Source organism: Heterodontus francisci, chromosome 31 (genome assembly GCF_036365525.1).
Source record: "Heterodontus francisci isolate sHetFra1 chromosome 31, sHetFra1.hap1, whole genome shotgun sequence".
Classification (NCBI taxonomy): Eukaryota; Metazoa; Chordata; class Chondrichthyes; order Heterodontiformes; family Heterodontidae; genus Heterodontus; species Heterodontus francisci.
In genome coordinates this window covers 38807296-38825680 of record NC_090401.1, presented here as the reverse complement: position 1 = coordinate 38825680, position 18385 = coordinate 38807296, and the positions used below count along the sequence as shown (strand labels likewise).

Genomic DNA, 18385 nt, shown 5'->3' with positions numbered 1-18385 from the left:
CCCTACAATATTCCATCCTGTAGTGCAAGATTTACCTATCATACATGGAAACTATATTACAATGAAATTTACATACTGAGTACCAATAGAGTAACACTGGAGAAAGCCAGCGTTCAAGATATAGATCCAGATATCTACCCCACCAAAGTAATTTTTTTCGATTCCCAAGATGATTGTTAAATATTAAACGACTGCCTTATAATAAAGACACTGAATATGAAGATATCCCCCACTTGACCAAATAAGCCATGAATGATACGAGGACAGAGAGCTGCTGAACGTGCTAATTCTACTAAAAGCCTAGTATAAATTAAATTTAGTATTTAATCTGGACCACTGTAAATATAGAGGGAATTTGAATGCTCTATTATATTGTCTTGTAAATTATTTCCCCCTCCAGTCACATTTATACCACATATAAACTCAATCACTGGTGTGTTTTAAGTTTGGCTAAGATTGACATCTCAATCCATGTTGCACACCAAGTTCATTTATTCCCATTCTAATTAATAATCTTATCATTATTGCCTGCTTTAGTAATATCTCCTGTGTTACAATAATCACTGTGCTTCAAAAAGTAAGTTCGGATATAACTTGTTTTGAGATGTTTAATGTCATGCTTTATAATTGCAACTGTTATTTATCACTATCCATCCTGAGCCCTCATCTTCTTACTACTGAAAATCAGTAGGTTACTGCTAGGGTTAAATAGCAGCAATTGGAAAATCCAAGCTCCAGTTTTCCAGAAGTTGCTTAGCAAAGATGTCCAGACCCATCCTGAAGAACAAACTGTACCATGCTAGATGCTGGATTCACCGTGGCTGAAGCTTCTATAAAGACATGCCTAACTTGGGTTCTCCTGCGCTGTATTATAAAAACAAATGATATCCACTGCAAGTTACTGGGGACACAACAATGTTGCCTTTCACCTAAGCACATTTCACACAGCACATTTACAAACAGCAACTGTTATGTGGAAAGGTCAAGAGGCCTACTCAACATCCCTGGTATAATATTGTCATAAATTTGAGAGATATTAAAGTAATAAAATGTTTCGGTTCTCTTTAAAATCTTACATTGAATGTCCATTTTTAAAACACAATCTAGCAGGTCAAATAACATCATTATGTCATAAACACTTCTGACAGCATAGAGATTGAAACATGGCACAGTTGGTGATACAATCTGTTCAACTGTGCCCTTTTGCCCTCAGAACCTGAGTTTAAAAAAAACCCAGACAAATTAGGTTATGGTTTCCTTCACTGTTAAGGGTGAGAAATAAAATGAGCTTGTGCAGCCGCCATCCAGCATAAAACGGCCTGTAATAAAAAAACACTAATCGGCACTAACTATGCAGTCTCACTCACAGGATCTGTATCATGGCATTCAGAAATCTCATCCTGTTGCAGTAAGGGGGGGGAGTTGAAGTTGAGGCCAATTGTGAGAACAGTCCTGAACTGCATTTAACCTGGGCTCGAGACTGTGACTGTGTTTTCTGTGGAAGAATGTTAATTTTTCTAACACAATCTTGTTTCACCTCAATGAGCACAAAATTCAAAATTTTTCTAACACAATCTTGTTTCACCTCAATGAGCACAAAATTCATCCTAAAGTAATTTGAAACCAAAGAAAATCAACAGCAGTAGCTGCAGTGGAGTGTTTCACCACCAGACATATAAAGGGGCAGGGGCACAGTTTTCTTCCAGCATGATGTAGCTGTTAGAATGACATTCAGAAGATGAATTGCTGTGTAGTAAAATGACAGGGAATTAAATAGGCTGCTTTGTGCAGTGACTGTTCTTACAATTGTCTGCAGATGTTAATTACACTGATCAATCAGAGGGAGCTGCGAGCACTTGCGTTTAATTGGGAAGTACTGCAACAGAGAAGAAATACAGACTCTAAAAAATCACCACACAAAAACTGCCAACATAGACAATGTAAGAAGGGAACACATTCAGATCAACCCTATTGTTTTGGTTGTATGATCTAAGTGCGCTTGCTGCTCATTTTTAAGAATGTTTTCCCACAAGCTTTGCAAGTCTGCAAACAATCAATAAAATGGGAAGGGCTCCTAAATTCTAAGCAGAATTCTGCTGATGAAAAATTATTCTGAAGCACCCTGTAATGGAGCTCATTTTAAATTGCAAAAGTGACGAAAAGCAGTATTTTAATTTCAGTATATCAATGGGCAACTGGGCTGAAATGGATTTTATATAGTGTCATGGAGCTGTGCACTATTGAATAAAAATGTGCTGGAGTTCCATATACAGACATAATTTTTCTTTTAATTATTCAACATTAAAACTTTAAAACTTTAAAAAAAATTCTGTTGAGCTTATACATCAAGCAAGTGTTATTTTAAAAGCTGTGCAAAACATATAATGGTAAGTTGACCAATGCCAAACCTCACATGGGTAACTGTGCTCAAAAGAGAGCATGATTGAGAATCCAACAGTGAAGCTTTTGTAGCCCTATCTCTGACCCACTCCTGTCAAGTATGCCTGCCCAATGGAAGTTTGGAACCAAATGCTATGGGCAGGATCCAAACCAATATTTTAAAAAATCAAAACAAGCCTGACTTTTCTTAACTGATTCCTAACTTAGCAACAGAACAGATGTGAGGGAGGAAGCTCAGTTTGGGGTTGAGCAGTTTGCCAACGTTTCACATCTGATTCAAGCTGAGGTGGCAGATGAGAAGGCTGGTGAAGTCAAGTGTTAATTGTAAATTAATTGCGTATTAAATTGTTTGCAGGTGGTGGGCATTAACTGGAGATTCACTTGTGCTCCTATAAACAGGAACTGAACTGTGGTGGCTGGGTTAAGTGCATGTTTGTAATGTGCATCTCTGCAAATAAAAGCTTATAAATGTGTGTGACGAATGGCTCCAGTTCTATCCTTCACCGTTGGACCTAATGGAGTAGAACAACAAGGCCAGGGGCAACATGTAGATGATAAACAGCAGGGGAGCAGTAATGGGTCGCTCAGACAACCAGAGGAGATTGTATGGGCAGAGACTGAGAAGTTACTGGAGACATCAGAAGGGTGGTGGTGGGGGGCAGGAGGGGGGGGGGGCGAAAGCTGTGAGAATTTTTTTTTAAAATATGTTTTCATTTAAAAGAAAATAAAGACATGGATTTAAATTGCATCCCATTACATTTCTTAAAAAATCTCAAAACACTTCACATCCAATGTATTACTTTGAAGTGTGGTGGCTGTTTTTAAGCAGGCAAATATAACAGTAACTTTCCACATAGCAAGATCCCATAGGTAACAATGTGATAAATGGCCAGTCAATCTGTTGTGGTGGTGTTGTCTGAGGGATAAATATTGAGCAGAACACCAGGAACACTCTACTTAAACGGTAGATCTTTAATGCCCACCTTAACTAACAAAACAGACAGCTTATCATCACATCTGAAGGATGGCAATTTTAACAGAGCAGCACCAACTCAGTATTGTATTGCAGTGTCATCCTACATCATGTATTCAAGTGCTGGAATGGGGCTTGAATCTCGTGGCTGCATCTAGTGATGGCAGATGAGTATTCTTATTTTTTTCCTTTTTAATCAGTGAATATTAACGTGCCTGTTATAGATCCAATTGCATTTCAGGTCAATTTTTTAAAAATTAGTTAAGAGGCTGCAGTGCAAAAGCCTGTTCTGTGGGTGTTTACAAAATTATATCCTTGAATTAGGATGTTTTAAACCCATTTCAGTGCTTTTTGATTGCTTGTAGTGAAATTGGTGGCAATTTCAATTTGGCTCCATCTGGAAGACTATGTTAAATTCTCAGCACTATTCTGGAACATCCATTAATCTAGTTTGATGCTGTAGTTGTCCAATGGATATCAGGGAAACAGAAACTTGTAGTCCTACGCTGAGACACTTACCTGGGTGGAGCCAGGATATCTTCAAGAAATTCCTCAATCTTATTGACATCGGTTTTCACTTCTCCATTGAAGGTTATGAATGGAGGGTGTGTACCCGGAGCCAGATTTTGCAGGTCAGCAGGTTTCCTATTGATTAAGAAAGTGAGAGAATGTCATCAGTTATCATCAGGAAAATAACTGGGCAGCCACAATACAGAATACAATTCAAAGACAGGGCACAGAATGCTCACATTGTGGACATTGCGGCAATCTGTGTTAGTGCCGTACAAACAGACTGAGCAAGCTTCAGGCTGCTTCATGTTGCTTTCCGCTGATGCCCTGAACCCTGGCTCTTGATGCATTACTTGAAACCTGCCTGAAACCCTGGCTAGATCCTTCCACTATCTACCACCTGTTCTCCACACTGATCAGCATCCAACAAAAGAAAGAGAGAGATGCCAATTAACAGAAGAGAGAGATAAAAAGGAAAAGAAAAAGACAGAGGGAAAAGATCATGACAGAGAATTAACCAGAAATGAAGAGACACAGAAGCAAACATTCACAAAAAGAAAAGCTGAAACTTCAGGAGATGGAGAGAAGTAGAAGATGAGATAGAGACATCAGCAACCTGATAGATAGGTAATGCAGACAGCACACCCTGTGACCTACTGTGAGCAATGTCATGGGAGATCCACTAACGATACAGAATGAATTATTCGGGGACAGTGCCGAAAATCTTCCAGAGAAATCAGCAGCACAATCAATCACAGTGACAGTCCTGTCATAGTATATTATCCAGGTAGAACAAGAGAATTTTAAACCTGGTATTACATTAATGGAGTGCTGTTGCCTACAGATACGACTTCACTCTCATAAACCATCTATCCTCCTGTGACCCATTTGTCTTGCAGACTTACATTTTTATAACTGTTGGCTATTGTCATTGGTTAACCAGCTAAAACTAAGAGTACAAAATCAGATTATTTTCCTTTTCACCACGAGAATCACAGATCTCTGGGTTTGGATAGGAACGGAGCAGGGAGAAAGATAAATAGTAAAGAGAGTCACAAGGAAGTTGCAGGTTTCTGTCTTCTGTTTCCTCAGGACTATTTTATATAAGATAAAAACAGCATTAAAGAGGGTTGCACATATTCTCTACAGCGTGGGGCAATAATTTAAGTATTGTTCACATGGCAAAATTTAAAATATTGGATCTTGTAACTTGGGAGCTCTCGGTACTGTCGGAATATTCACACAGAAACTAAAGCTGTAACAAAAACAAGAAATGCTGGATTCACTCAGCAGGTCTGGCAGCATCTGTGGAAAGAGAAGCAGAGTTAACGTTTCGGGTCAGTGACCCTTCTTCGGAACTAAAGCTGTATATTTGCTTAAAAGAATATGATCACTGTAAAGTGCTGAAAAAAGAACTCAAAAGAAATATCAACTGTATATTTGTAATGAGCAAATTTTACTGACTTCACATTACAGAAGAACTACCAACGTAATTATTTTTCAGAATAAAACTTGCAATATGTTCCTGTTGGATAAATTGTTACTGTTTTACCCTGTTAATTTTTAATTCACATTGTAAAGTTGATTCACATCTGTCCTGGGATAATACAACTATATTAAGGGCAGATTATAAATGTTAAAAGGCATTGAGGCATCCCATTTTGAAAAATGGAAGTAATTCATTTTTTTATAGAAAGTATTCCAAGAATTAGCTTGGAGTAATCAATCAAGACTTATAGGTACATAAACAGAACCTATGGATGGTCCCAGAATGGCCATTATTTAAAAGAACCCAGTGATTAATGAGAGGAACGCAAATCAAAATCTTGGTAACACACAACAGTGGTGATTTTCCTTTCAAAGGACATTCAGAATGCGTAGCTTGTTGGGGTGAACTGCTCCTGTGAGTGGATGAGTCGCTGAATTTTCCTGGTCTGGGCACCGTCTCAACCCAGATCCAGCTCCACCAGAGCCTTCAGCTGGGATCAAGGGTAAAAACAGGAATGTAGCTGCAGGCCTCCTCTTGGATGTCAGTATTGAGGTGTTCTGCTACTATCAAGCACTTCAAAATTGCCTCTTCTGATTCCCCAAATATCTTAATGAGTAGAAACACCAACTATAAAAGTAGTACTAATTTCAACAGCCAAGGCTAAGGAGGAGAAATCAGCAAAGTCACCATTTCCGATCAATCCAACTACCCTTTCAGAAAGTGCTTGCATATAGACATCAACTAAGGACAGAATTGACCTCAACTGTAATGCCCTCCATCGATCAATAACCTGCCAGCACTCACCGTCTAGACTTACACTTGAGCCCAAGAAAGCAGACACTAGCCAAAGGCCAATACCTTCACAATGAGTGAGTGGAGGAATTACTGGAAAGATGGGTATTATTGAATGCATTTATAGTTCAACAAGAATAGTGGAATTAAGCAAACTAAGGGATCAGTCCTAATTTGCAATTGAAAGTGAAATTGAAATGTATTGATTTGGAACTCTGACGACTTAAAAGACTTTACTCAATGTCTGCTCCCAATACTCCAAATCTAACTTGACATGTCTACATGGGATTTGAAAATGTTTTCCGTGCATGTGAATTTAAAATCTGATTACGGATCTTTTGTTGTTTAGTACCAGGTTCAGACAGTGGTGTACTAATGACCAAAACTTTGTTGTTAACTCTGTATGAGAAGAAAAGAGTGCTTACAGCATGTAATATGTGTGTTGCAATGCCCTTTAGTAATTAATCCATGATAGCATTAATTAGGAAACCCCTACTCCGTTCAAAGCAAATTTTAAAAAAGTACTGAGCCTCTGAGAATTTTTGACATGCAAATCACCAAATGATCATTTAAAAAAAACAATTCATTAGCAATCAGATTTCAAGATGTTTTACTATCAAAATGTAAAAATAGCAAAATCAACAAGAGCAGCAACAGAGATCGCAAAAGATTACAGAGCAAATGGACAGGGAAATTTAAGAAGGAGCAGACAGAGCAGTTAAAAAAACTTGAAGATTAAGCAAAGGCAAAGAAACAATTGACATCATGGTCAGTTGAAAGTTAAGTTCTAACATTTATTGAAAATTAATTTTTAAAAGTTAACAAAGAATCATAAAAGATAGTAAGAAGCTTTGGTAGTTTCTGAGGGAAAATTAAAGGGAATACTCATAATAGGTGGAGGCTATGGTCAGTGCTGTTCTCATAAATACTAATATACTGCTACCAAGTACTTTTCTGCACTATTTTAATGGAGATATTAACACCTCTCGGGAATTTGGTACAAGTGTTTTAAGTATTCATACAAGAACATTGCTGACCAGAATTTATAGGCATACATTCTCTACACTAATGAAGTATTGGCTTAGATTAACCCTGCTGACATAATAAGACTAATCAGTACAGAGGATGACTAAACAGCAAACTAAAATGCCCTTTTTAAATTATATATAAAAGTTTAATAATGTACCTGGACTATTGATAGAGCACGTCCCATTCAACAATTTACATTTCTGTAGTTCTCCTCATATACAGAGCAACATTTCAGGGCATTTTTTCATGATATTATGACTGTGGCGGGAGCAACGCACTGTTAATTCAGTCCCATCACTCCACAGTTCGCAGCATATTATTTAAAGCTTTCTACCCAACTGCAAAACAGTTAAACACTCTAGTGACCCCAGAATAAAATAGACCAAACCAGGTATCTTTAGACAACAACAAATTAACTATTTATTTTTAAAAAACTAAATCTTAAATACTATTAAGATAAACCTATGTCTAAAGACCTTATAACGTCTTAATTTAACCTAACTCTAATTTAATTTACACACATACAGTAAACTAACAGTACAGTTTTAAAAGTGGAGTTTTTCAAATTAGCTGTCTCTTAATAATAAAATAAGTAAGTTTTTGTAGGTTATGTTCCTGATGGATGCAGTCTTCTAATGTGGAAATAGTCAAAGGTCACTTGAAGTCTTCATCCAGATGCAAATAGTCCATCAGAAGATAGGCATTCAACTCTTCAGCTGCAATAGCATTAAACAGTTCTTAGAACAATGAGCACAGCAATAAAAATTATTTATTGAAAAGGTAAAGCTTTTCTTCTTTACTCGGGGAATTAACTTGGCTAGTAGTTCATTGTAGAATTTTTGCTGAGATAGAATAAACAGCTCCTTTCTTCTCTTCAGTTCGCTTCGCTGGAAAATCTCTCAGAAATAACTGGTTTCAGCCGGTTTCTGCCAGTTCCACACACAGTCAAGTGGACACATTGGCCGGAATTTTACGGTGGATGTACGGGAGCCGGACTCCGATGTGAAAGTCGGTGGCAAACCCGCTTCCGCCTAGTCTGGGGATCCGTCCCGTTTTTTACAGATCCCCAGGCTTTAATTGTCCCGAGGGGGGACTTCCACCCACTTGAGGAAGGAGGTCCCGCCTCAGTGAGCTGCCAGCCAATCAGCGGGCTGACAGCTCTTAGTCCCAGCAGTGCCACTGGGAGCAGTGGCCACTGCTGGGACTGCAGCCAAGCTGACGCCATGGATCGAGGAGGGAAGGTAAGTAGGGGCATGCCTCACCAGGCTGATCGGTCCTTCCCTGGTGAAGCTGGAGTGGTCTTTTGGGAGGAGAGGGATGTCTTGGATTCCGGGGGTGGGTTGGGAGGGAGGGGTGGCCCTCAACCGGGCACCCTGTGCCCGACTGCCATGCCCCCCCCAGGGCGCAGAAAGGCTGGCAGCTATCACTGGGCGGCCTTTCACGTCCCCAGCACAACCGCTTGCCATGGGCAAAATACCCCTGGAGGTGGACGAGGGCCCTTAAGTAGCCACTTAAGGGTCTTGATTGGCCTCGGGCGGGCGGGCAGGCCGTTTCCCACCCCCACCGCCCCCCGCCCGCCTGACCTCCGTAAACATGTCCAGGGCAGAATCGGGGCGGGTAGGCCTTCTGGAGCCTGCCGCTCAATTTTATGCTGCCCTCATGCCACCATCCGACCCTCTGGGGTGGCGTAAAATTCTGGCCATTGCACCATGTGAGCTCTCTCTCCTGCTGTTGCCCAGGGTAACAGAAAATGCAGCTGTGGCATATTGTCTCTCCAGAACGTTCTCTCCCATAAAGGTGCACTGTTTTTAACAATGTCTTAAAGCACACACACAGGTTTTTAATCCGAGGAGAAAAATAATTACAGATCCATGACAATGATAAAGGAAAGATTTACTTCTTGAACACAATAATCTACCTAATTCATTCAGTTATGCTTTTTTTGTTTTTTTATGTTGTAAGCAATTCCTGTTTCTCAAACAGTCATTTCCTTATTTATTTTGAAAATGTGCTTCTTTTAGCATTCAGTTTTTAATGCTTATCCTTACAATCGGTAGATCTGCACAGATGTTATCTATGGGAACATTTATACATCAATTACCAATTTTTTTCTAAGCATCTTTTTCTTGTGTCTTTTAAGAATTCCTGGTGTCTTAATTTAAATTCTGCTGAAGTTAGCTTTCCTTTTTTCCCCATTGGACTTCTGAGCCAACTAACTTGGTGCGTCTTTGTTGAGGCAACTCTTTCATTGGAACAACATGATTCTTTCTGCAGTGAACTCCTGAGTCTTAGCTGTGCTCACTTCATCCTATTGGTTTTAACTATGGAACAGGAGTCAGGCCTGTTTCAAATCTGCTTGCACATTTGTATGGAATATGCACATAACATCTTAGAGTCTCCCCATTAGCGTTGGAAAATTGCTTTCTCAGCTATTAATTGCTTCCCTTCACTCACTCACTGTGATTTTGATTGTCATATCCTGAATCAAGTCTGTACAGCTGCCAGAACAATGTCTGTCCCTACTTCCCGGGAGTAAATTGTAAATTATCGCACATGGGCATCTGCATCATTTCTATACTGGCAGGATGCATATTTTTTTTTATCAGGTTCAGCATTATCTCTTCCTGTGTATTTATCTCTATCATACTAATTCCCTTTCCCCAATTACTTTAAGTTGTTTTTTCACAAGTTTATCACTGAACAAAACAATTCACTGAGTGCTTTTTTAAATTTAGGGCAACACATAAATATTTATTCAATTATTTTGGTCCAGGAGAACACCAGTCTCCTAATCAAATGATTATGCATTCAAGTTCAAAGACTCAGCACTTACTGCAAAATCTTTTGACAGTATAAATACACAGAAATCTGTCCATCTTATGTCAGAAAACCCAATTCTTAAAGGAAATCCTTCATAATGTTTTTCATGCAGCTGTTAAATACTCACCCTACCACATATGGTCACCCTTCAGGAGAGAGAAATATTCAACTTGGCAAACAATTACAGGAAATTATTTAGTGCCTTGGCATTTTTCCATGACCTTTTGACCAAGTACCACAGCAGCTAACAGCAAAGTGTCCGGAAAGCCCCCTTTCTCTGATACAAAATGTTCATATTTTCAGCAGGAGCTCAGCACATGCAACTTACTGTAAACGTCATTGGAAGGAAATGCACTCACACAGAGGAAGTGAGCAGAACACGAACACCCATAGCCATCTGCATTTTAATCAGAAAAGGATACTAAGGTCAAGCAATGCCAAGTCTTTAAATCATACAGCCAGATTTGGAGTACTGATGAAAACATTGCAGTGTGAATGTTACTTTCGCCAGCTTATAACCCAAAAAAATCAAAATTGCTTTAATACATCCAAAACATCTCATTGGAATTAAACAGAAAGGTGGTCATTTAGGTTATAGTGCAAATGTTAATTCGTTTTGAAGAAGTAATCATGATATATCAGTTTATTTAAACAAATTTTTAGGTCTGAACAGCAGTAAATGCTGTACCATTGTTGCAATTAACCAAACAGTTGGGACCAGTTGGGCCATTGTTTATCTCAGAGTTTGAGAACTACTGGCTATAAAATTGCTTTCAATTATAATAAATCTAGTTCTTGTTCTTTTATTATGAAATGTTAGAATAATAAGAACCTTACAAAAGTGATTTTGAAAATGTTAATGAAGAAAAGGAAAAGTGAAAGTCAATAATCACCTTAAGTAATTTCTCATGAGTAAAGGAAAACAGATATTTAAAAGCAGCTGGAGGTGTATTTAGCAGCTCTTGCAGCCAATACAAGAGAGGAGAAAACCATTTTCTTGCAATTTTTTTGGTTCACAGAATGAGGACGGTCACCCACACATTGGGCGGAATTTTACGCCGCTCCAATGGGTCAGTTGGTGGTGTGGGGGCAGCGTAAAATTGAGAGGGAGGCTCCGGGAGGCCTACCCGCCCCACTCCCGCCTCCGGTCAACTTTACGGCAGTCGGGCAGGGGAACGGCTCACCCGCCTGAGGCCAATTAAGGCCCTCAAGTGGTCACGTAATAGCCACTTAAGGGCCCCGCGCCCACCTGCAGTCCCAGCAGTGGCCACCGCTCCCGGTGGTGCTGCTGGGACTAAGAGTTTCCAGCCCGCTGATTGGCCGGCAGCTCACTGAGGCGGGACCTCCTCCCACAAGCGGGTGGAAGTCCCGCCTTGGGACAATTAAGGCCCGGGACCCCCAAAATACGGACTGAATCCCGGGCTAGGCGGAAGCGGGTTCACCACCGTCTTTTACGTCGGTGGCGAATTCCCGTCCGCCTAAGGTACAATCCAGCCCATTGTAATTCATCAAATCAGAAAGACCTTGCAATTCCCCATGCTTCCCCTGCCTCCATAATTATATCAAACTGTTCCTTAAATATTTTTAGGCTCATCACCTTGATTACTCTACCCAGTAAATCAAGTAAATGTGTTGATCACTCTGTGTAAAATACTTCTTCATATCAAATTTGTCTTTTTACTATTGTCATGTTGTAGATTGATGTCATATATCAAAAACTATCTTTTCTACAATATTTAATAACTTACAAACTTCATTAAAAAAACTCTCAATTTCCTACTTTCAAGACAAGGCAGCTCAACATTTTCCACACTTTTCTCATACCAATCTCAGAAAAGGCATATTGTGCATATATGTTCATGAATCTCAGATGGGATATGATACTGCAGTATCGCACAAGTAGCAATGAGCTGAACGGCCACTTAAACTGTTTTACTGGGGAAATCTCTCCCGCCCTTCTTCAAATAGTGCCTGGGATCTTTTACATCCATTGAGACAGCAAATGGGTTCTAGGTTTAACGTTTTATCCAAATAATGGAACCTCCATCAGCACAGCACTGCCTCAGAACTGCACTAAAGTATCAGCCCAGATTATGGCTGGAATTTTACCTTAATCGCTGGCTCTGGTACGGGTGGAACTCAAACGGATGCGGCCTCCGTTCCCGCGCTGCGTCTCCTGTCCACCGGCATCACGTGCGGGGCAGCCAATTAGCGGCCCCGCGGCGTAACTGAGACCTGAATCGGCTGGTGTGGGCGGGAAGATATACATCATAGGGGGCGGAGCCACATCCGGTAATGTCTGACGTAAACCCTTGAAAAATGTTTACCTCAATGAAATTGACCAGGTACTCATTCATTGTTTAAAAATCTGCAGTAGTAGTTGTAGTTCACTGAGAGGCTACAGTTCTGTTAGGGCAGAAGGAGTTAGAGATTTAAACACAGGTGGAGGAAGTCATGGAGGGGAGAAGCACTCACTCAGCCCCCCGTTTTTCGGATGCTTCACTACAGGTCCTCCTTCAGGCGGTTGAGGAGAGGCGTGATATCCTCTTCAATGCAGATGGTAGAAGGCGACCGTCAACAGTGACAAAGAGGGCCTGGCTAGAGATCACAGAGGAGGTCAGCAGCCGTGGTGTCGTTCGGCGCACATGGATACAGTGCCACAAGTGCCTCAATGACCTGCTTCACTCTGCCCAGGTAAGGGGCATTCCTCATTCATCTAATCGTTATTTTGTCAAGGGAGGGTGTATTTGTATTCATGATGCAATGTGGAACCCCTGTGTGATCATTGCCTGGCTGCCTCCTTGCATTGGGATGCAAGATGGGCATATGTGAGATGAACATTAAGGAGGGATTGATGAGGGCACGCTCAGCAATGGCACAGCAGTTAAAATACACATCAACCCATTTGGGTGATTGCGTGAAATGCGCACAAAAATGTTTGACCTAATATTTTTCTTTCATTAGGAAAAGAGGGCACACAACGCCTGAAAAAGGTCCCGGACAGGTGGTGCGTGGTCAGTCCAGCATTCCTCAGTCGAATGGAGGAGGACACATTGATGATAGCAGGGGAGGAAGGAGGACGAGCTGTAGCAGATGGCGAGGCCGGTGGACATGGCCATGAGAGTGAGTAATCCAGAAAGTGGTGTATTAGTGCATTTCAGGAGGGAGGGGGCAGGGTGGGGGAGTGTTGATGGGCCAATGTTGTTATGATTTACTAATGAACATAATTTGGTCCTCAAAAGTCACATCACACTGATGTGACCATAATGGACTCAAATACATGTTCTCCACTCTGGCTTTCTGATCAAACTGATCAATATGATTTTCCCAGCAGGTGACTGCATGGAACAGGAAGCATCTCAGTTGTACCACCATCCACCTCTGAGGTTGAGGAGGGCGCCTCAGAGGGCGCACCGTCACATCCTCGCGACGCACCAAGCACCAGCGCAGATACAGACACCTCGGTTGGGATTTGCGTGTCCGTGGATTCGATTTCACATCCAGGTGTCAGCACAGCACAGGTGCCGGGCCAGCCACCGGAGACAGAATCGGCCGATGCCTCACACAGTCGGAGCAGTGTGGGAGGCCAGGCCAGTGCAGAGCAGCAAGCTGATGACATGCCTTTGAGAACATCCATTCGGCGGGAGATGTTGTAGGTGCAGCAAGCGGTCCTTGAAAATCTGGTGGAGCTGCCTGAGACAATGCGCGGAATTAATCAAACTCTGGCTACATTCATCCAGAGTATGAGTTCTGCTTACTCTCAGGCAATTGAACATCTGGCTTCCCCCATTGACAGATTGGCGGCTGCAGTGGAAGGGCCAGTTCTGGATGCACTTCGTGACGTCAGATCGATTGTGGCCTCCCTGGACCAGAGCACCAGAGAGCAGAATCTGATGCGCTGGCGCCAGTTCGAGGCCGCTCATCCCTCTGATATCACCATTGAGGATCGTCCGAGTCTCACGAGGGCACAGGGGCAGCAGATCGCATATGGGAGTTCCTCTCAGGGCGCCTCTGATGCATCCTGCAGCTCCTTGCTCCCTCTGCCAGGGACATGTGATCAGCGAAATCCCAGGGTGTTACAGGGTACTCATGAGATTTCTCAGGAGAACCCTGAGATGCCAGAGCCCTCACGGTCGTGAGCAAGCAGAGGACGTCCGCCAAAGTCATCACAAGCAGGGCAGCAAACAGTTCAGCCACCTCCCTCTGGTGTGTCTGGTGGCGAGGGATCATGCACCCGAAAGAGCACTCGGAAAAGATTTAAGAAATCACTTTAACATCACTACTGGTTCACAGGGTGAATTGAAAGGTTTTTATTTGAATGTGTTATAAAATATTATAATAAAATCGGGTTCTCTGAGATTTTGTCATGGCTTTCCTCAAGTCAATTCCAACATTGTTGCTCAACAAAAGTAGTTCAACATGTGAGGTCTCACACCTGGGTGGCGTTCCTCATGATGTGAAGGATTGCATCGTCGCATTCTCTCTCCCCATGAAGGTGAGTGAATTTGCCCTTTCAGAGCCTGACAATTAGTCTTGTCATACGGTAATCCCAATTGTGCGAAAATTTACAGACTCTCAATGGAAACATCTGCCTCTTAAAGACACCCTTGTCTCTCGAGCACTTAGATCCAAATTACATTCAGCTTCCTCTCCATGATCATCAAGTCAGTGGTGTCCAGCTTCAACATCAGAAACATCATCGTCATCTGATGACACATCACGCTGACATTGATCCTCCTCCAGTGCCTCTCCATTTTCAGTCACCAGGTTATGCAAGGCACAGCAGACGACAATTATTCTTGAAACCCTTGAAGGTGCGTACTGCAGTGCTGCACCTGAGCGGTCAAGACACCTGAACCTCATCTTAAGCAGGCCTATAGTTTGTTCGAAGGTCACTGTGGTGGCCGCATGGCTCTCATTGTATCGTTCCTCCGCATGACCCCTTGGATTCCTCACTGGTGTCATGAGCCATGTCTTCAGAGGATAACCCCTGTCGCCAAGTATCCATCCCTCCATTCTGTATGGAGGCCTAAAAAGTGCAGGTACGTGGGAGTTTCGGAGAATGATGGCATCATGACAACTCCCAGGGTAACGTGTATATACCTGTATGATTCTCTAACGATGATCACAGACGAGCTGAACATTCATTGAATGGTATCCCTTGCGGTTAATCAATGCCCCCGACTGACCTGCTGGGGCTCTAAAGGCCACATGAGTACAGTCGATCATGCCCTGTACCATTGGAAACCCAGATATAGTGCTGAAGCCGCTGGCTTTCTCAGCCTTACAAGTGTTGTCCGCCTTGAACGTGATGAATTGGTTAGCACGTTGGAACAATGCATCAGTCACAACCTTAATGCAGTGGTGCACTGCTGCTTGTGAGACTCCGCACAAGTCTGTTGCTAAGGCTTGGAATGAGACAGACGCATAGAAGTTAAGAGATATTGTAACCTTTAGCGCGACCGGCATTGGATGGCCTCGAAGACAGTTTGAGAAAACATCCACTGCCAACATCTCACAAAGAGATGTGACAGTCTCCCGTGACAGCCGCAGTCTTCTTCTGCACTGGCGATCTGACAGCTGCAGGTAGTTCAGACGCAGCCGGTATGCCCCTCCTGGTGGGTAGGCACATATCCTGACATGTGTTCGCTATCGGGCGACCCTGCCACCTGCACTCCCTCCCCATGACGATGGTACACTGGGTCAGCTTGTTGCACGTTCCCCGACTTGATGAACTTTCACCGACCTGAAACGTTAACTCTGCGTCTCTTTCCACAGATGCTGCCAGACCTGCTGAGTATTTCCAGCACTTTCTATTTTTATTTCAGATTTCCATCATCGGCAGTATTTTGATTTTATAACAATTAAGTGCATTCTGATATGGAGAGGTGGGAAGTGGTGTGGGTGACTTCCATTTTTCACCTCTCAACTGACTGCAGATAGTTTTTTTTTAAAATAGTCTTTTTAGTTCCCCTGTGTTTTAAGGATCAACTAAATAGACATACAACAGGTTTCTCGGAGATTAAAAAAGATAAATATTCATTTCTACACAACAACTAAAAATATTTGCCATTTCACCCACTCACACATTCACACACAAACACACACACAAGAAAAAATAGAGTAGAAGGTAGCATGCAATTAGAATCCAATTGCTGCAAAAGAGTTTGTTGTTTTAAAAGAAACCTTTAGAAGCTTTTCAGGAGGAAATCTTTCAGTGGCGCAGTCCCGAATGTTCATTATCTTGAAAAGGATGAAGTGTCGCAGGCTCCTTGTGATTGAGCCTCAATCCAAAGGCAATGGTGGAAATCCTGGTTCACTTTCACAGATGGGGAATTCCAAAGTCACCTTGCAATTTCTCTGCTGTCGTAGTTAAAAGTTGTCATCGGCAGGACTCCTCCTTAGCTGGAACTGTCTCACAGCTCTCCTGACTGGAAAAGATCTTCTCTGTCCCTCTCTCTCCAGAGAGATACCTTTTAAGGTAGAAACTTGTCAGGTTGGGCTGCCGGTCAGGTGACTAAGGGCTCTCTCCCCTGGGGTGATTCATAAAATGTTCCAGGATATGGGAACCATTGTTACATGATGGCATCTGAATGTGGTCCATTTTGATTAATAGGTGTTTTTCACACCAATTATTTTGGCTTTGGCTTTGGAGTTCGTCTGTCTGCAAAAGTTTTTGTTAGTTCCATTCCTGCAGATAGGAGTTGTTAACATGGAATGGGCTGTCTTCCATTACAATGTCTTTTCTCCAAAGCTAATTCAGAAGTGGATAATGGGTTTCGTCTTCAACAGATAAACATGTTTATTGACAGTACAGGAGTGGGGGGGCGGTGTGTGTGTGGGGGGGGGGGGGGTCACCTGACTGCGACTGCATTTTGTCTATGGCACAAATGTATCCATTTTTTGTAATTCAGTTCAACAGTTGACTTTTATTTCATAATTCCTCCAGTTCATTTCACATTCATCACTGTTCCCTCTGTGAGTGTGACAATACTTGGAAAACAAATATAACTTGGGAATTTTATATAAATATAATCACTATAAGTCAAATAAATAAAAGAGATTGGTAACTACCTCTGGTCATGAATTAAATTTGACACAGCAGCACCAGTGGATGTCCTTTCTGATAAAGATTACATGAGACTGTAGCATTAATCAAAATTGCAGGAGGCTAAAATAAAAGTGAGTTGTTATCGAGGAGCAGCTATTCAGTGCATTTGAAAAATGTATATACATCACTGATACATGATTAAGAATAGGGACCAGGATACAAAAGCCAATGAAGAAGAAAGAGATAAGACCATAGGTCTCCTCAAAGAAAAAATAATGGAGAGAGGTAAGAAATAAAATAAGATGGTACTCTAAATTACTTATCCTGTTTGAAGTTAAGCTGACAAGCAGAACGACTGATATTTCAGCCAGTACTGAAAAGTTAATACCAATTTGTTCGCAAATAATTCAGTTATTGAATACTATTCAACTTACCCAGAAGTGTACCTGGTACACAGCACAACAAGTGAAGCAATGATAAATTGTATGTAAGCTACTTAATGCTGTCTTTAGTGACCAATGGGACATAGTTTGTAAGTTCAGACAATTTCCAAAGAAGGGAATCTCACCTCACACAACTTCAAGTTTGAATTTACCACAGTTAAATGGACTTGTGGAGATGTAAGTATGGATTATGAAGAAAATGTGGGGTAATGGAAACAATTTCTCTAAGAGTCTGTTATCTTACCATATTACCCCAGTCACCTTTTAGGGCAGACTATCATCAATGAAACTGTTTATAAGAAAGAAAATAAGAGCCAATCTATGATCAAGAAAGATTTTCCAAACTAGTATTTTAGAAATGCTAAGATCTAAAAAAGAACAAAATAACCACAGATAAAAGTTTTATTTTAATAAGAGAACACAAAGGCTACCAGCGCTGAAATCTGGTAATAGCTTAAAATTACACCACAAATAACAAGGGACATAGAAAGGCACTATCAAGAAGCAACATCCAAGCTTTTTAATTGGTACGAAGTGGACAGTTGCTTAACTTGGATATTATTATTAAGACATCAGAGAAGCCAATCAGGAACACACTCCGGAATCACCTATTGGGGAATCATCTATTGGGGATGCAAAATTGAGCCATATTAGCTTTATCATGTGACAGATCAGTGGCAAAAAGAGAAGAGGATGTAAGGCCATATCCATCACCAAGTATCAATGTTACAATTAAGCAATCAGTTGGATGCTGATTAGGCAAATAGGTTAGTCTGCAAGATGGACTTTGTAAGCTTGCAGTAAGTGATTATTTCTTTATTATTAAACACTGAATTATTAGAAACCATGAAAGCAAGATAAACATACTAAGAAGTATG

The 18385-nt window shown here is 41.5% G+C and overlaps 1 protein-coding gene across 2 annotated transcripts in view; it reads right to left on the bottom strand.

The window, feature by feature from the left end:
* clic4 (chloride intracellular channel 4) overlaps positions 1 to 18385 on the bottom strand; it is a 132652-nt gene that overhangs the window by 47896 nt on the left and 66371 nt on the right. For both annotated transcript variants that reach the window (XR_010968881.1, XM_068011339.1), the window contains exon 3: positions 3893 to 4018. Coding sequence is in view for 1 of the 2 variants with exons in the window: in XM_068011339.1 (XP_067867440.1) it covers positions 3893 to 4018 (126 nt within the window). In the remaining variant the exon portion in view is untranslated. The remainder of the gene's footprint in view (positions 1 to 3892; positions 4019 to 18385) is intronic.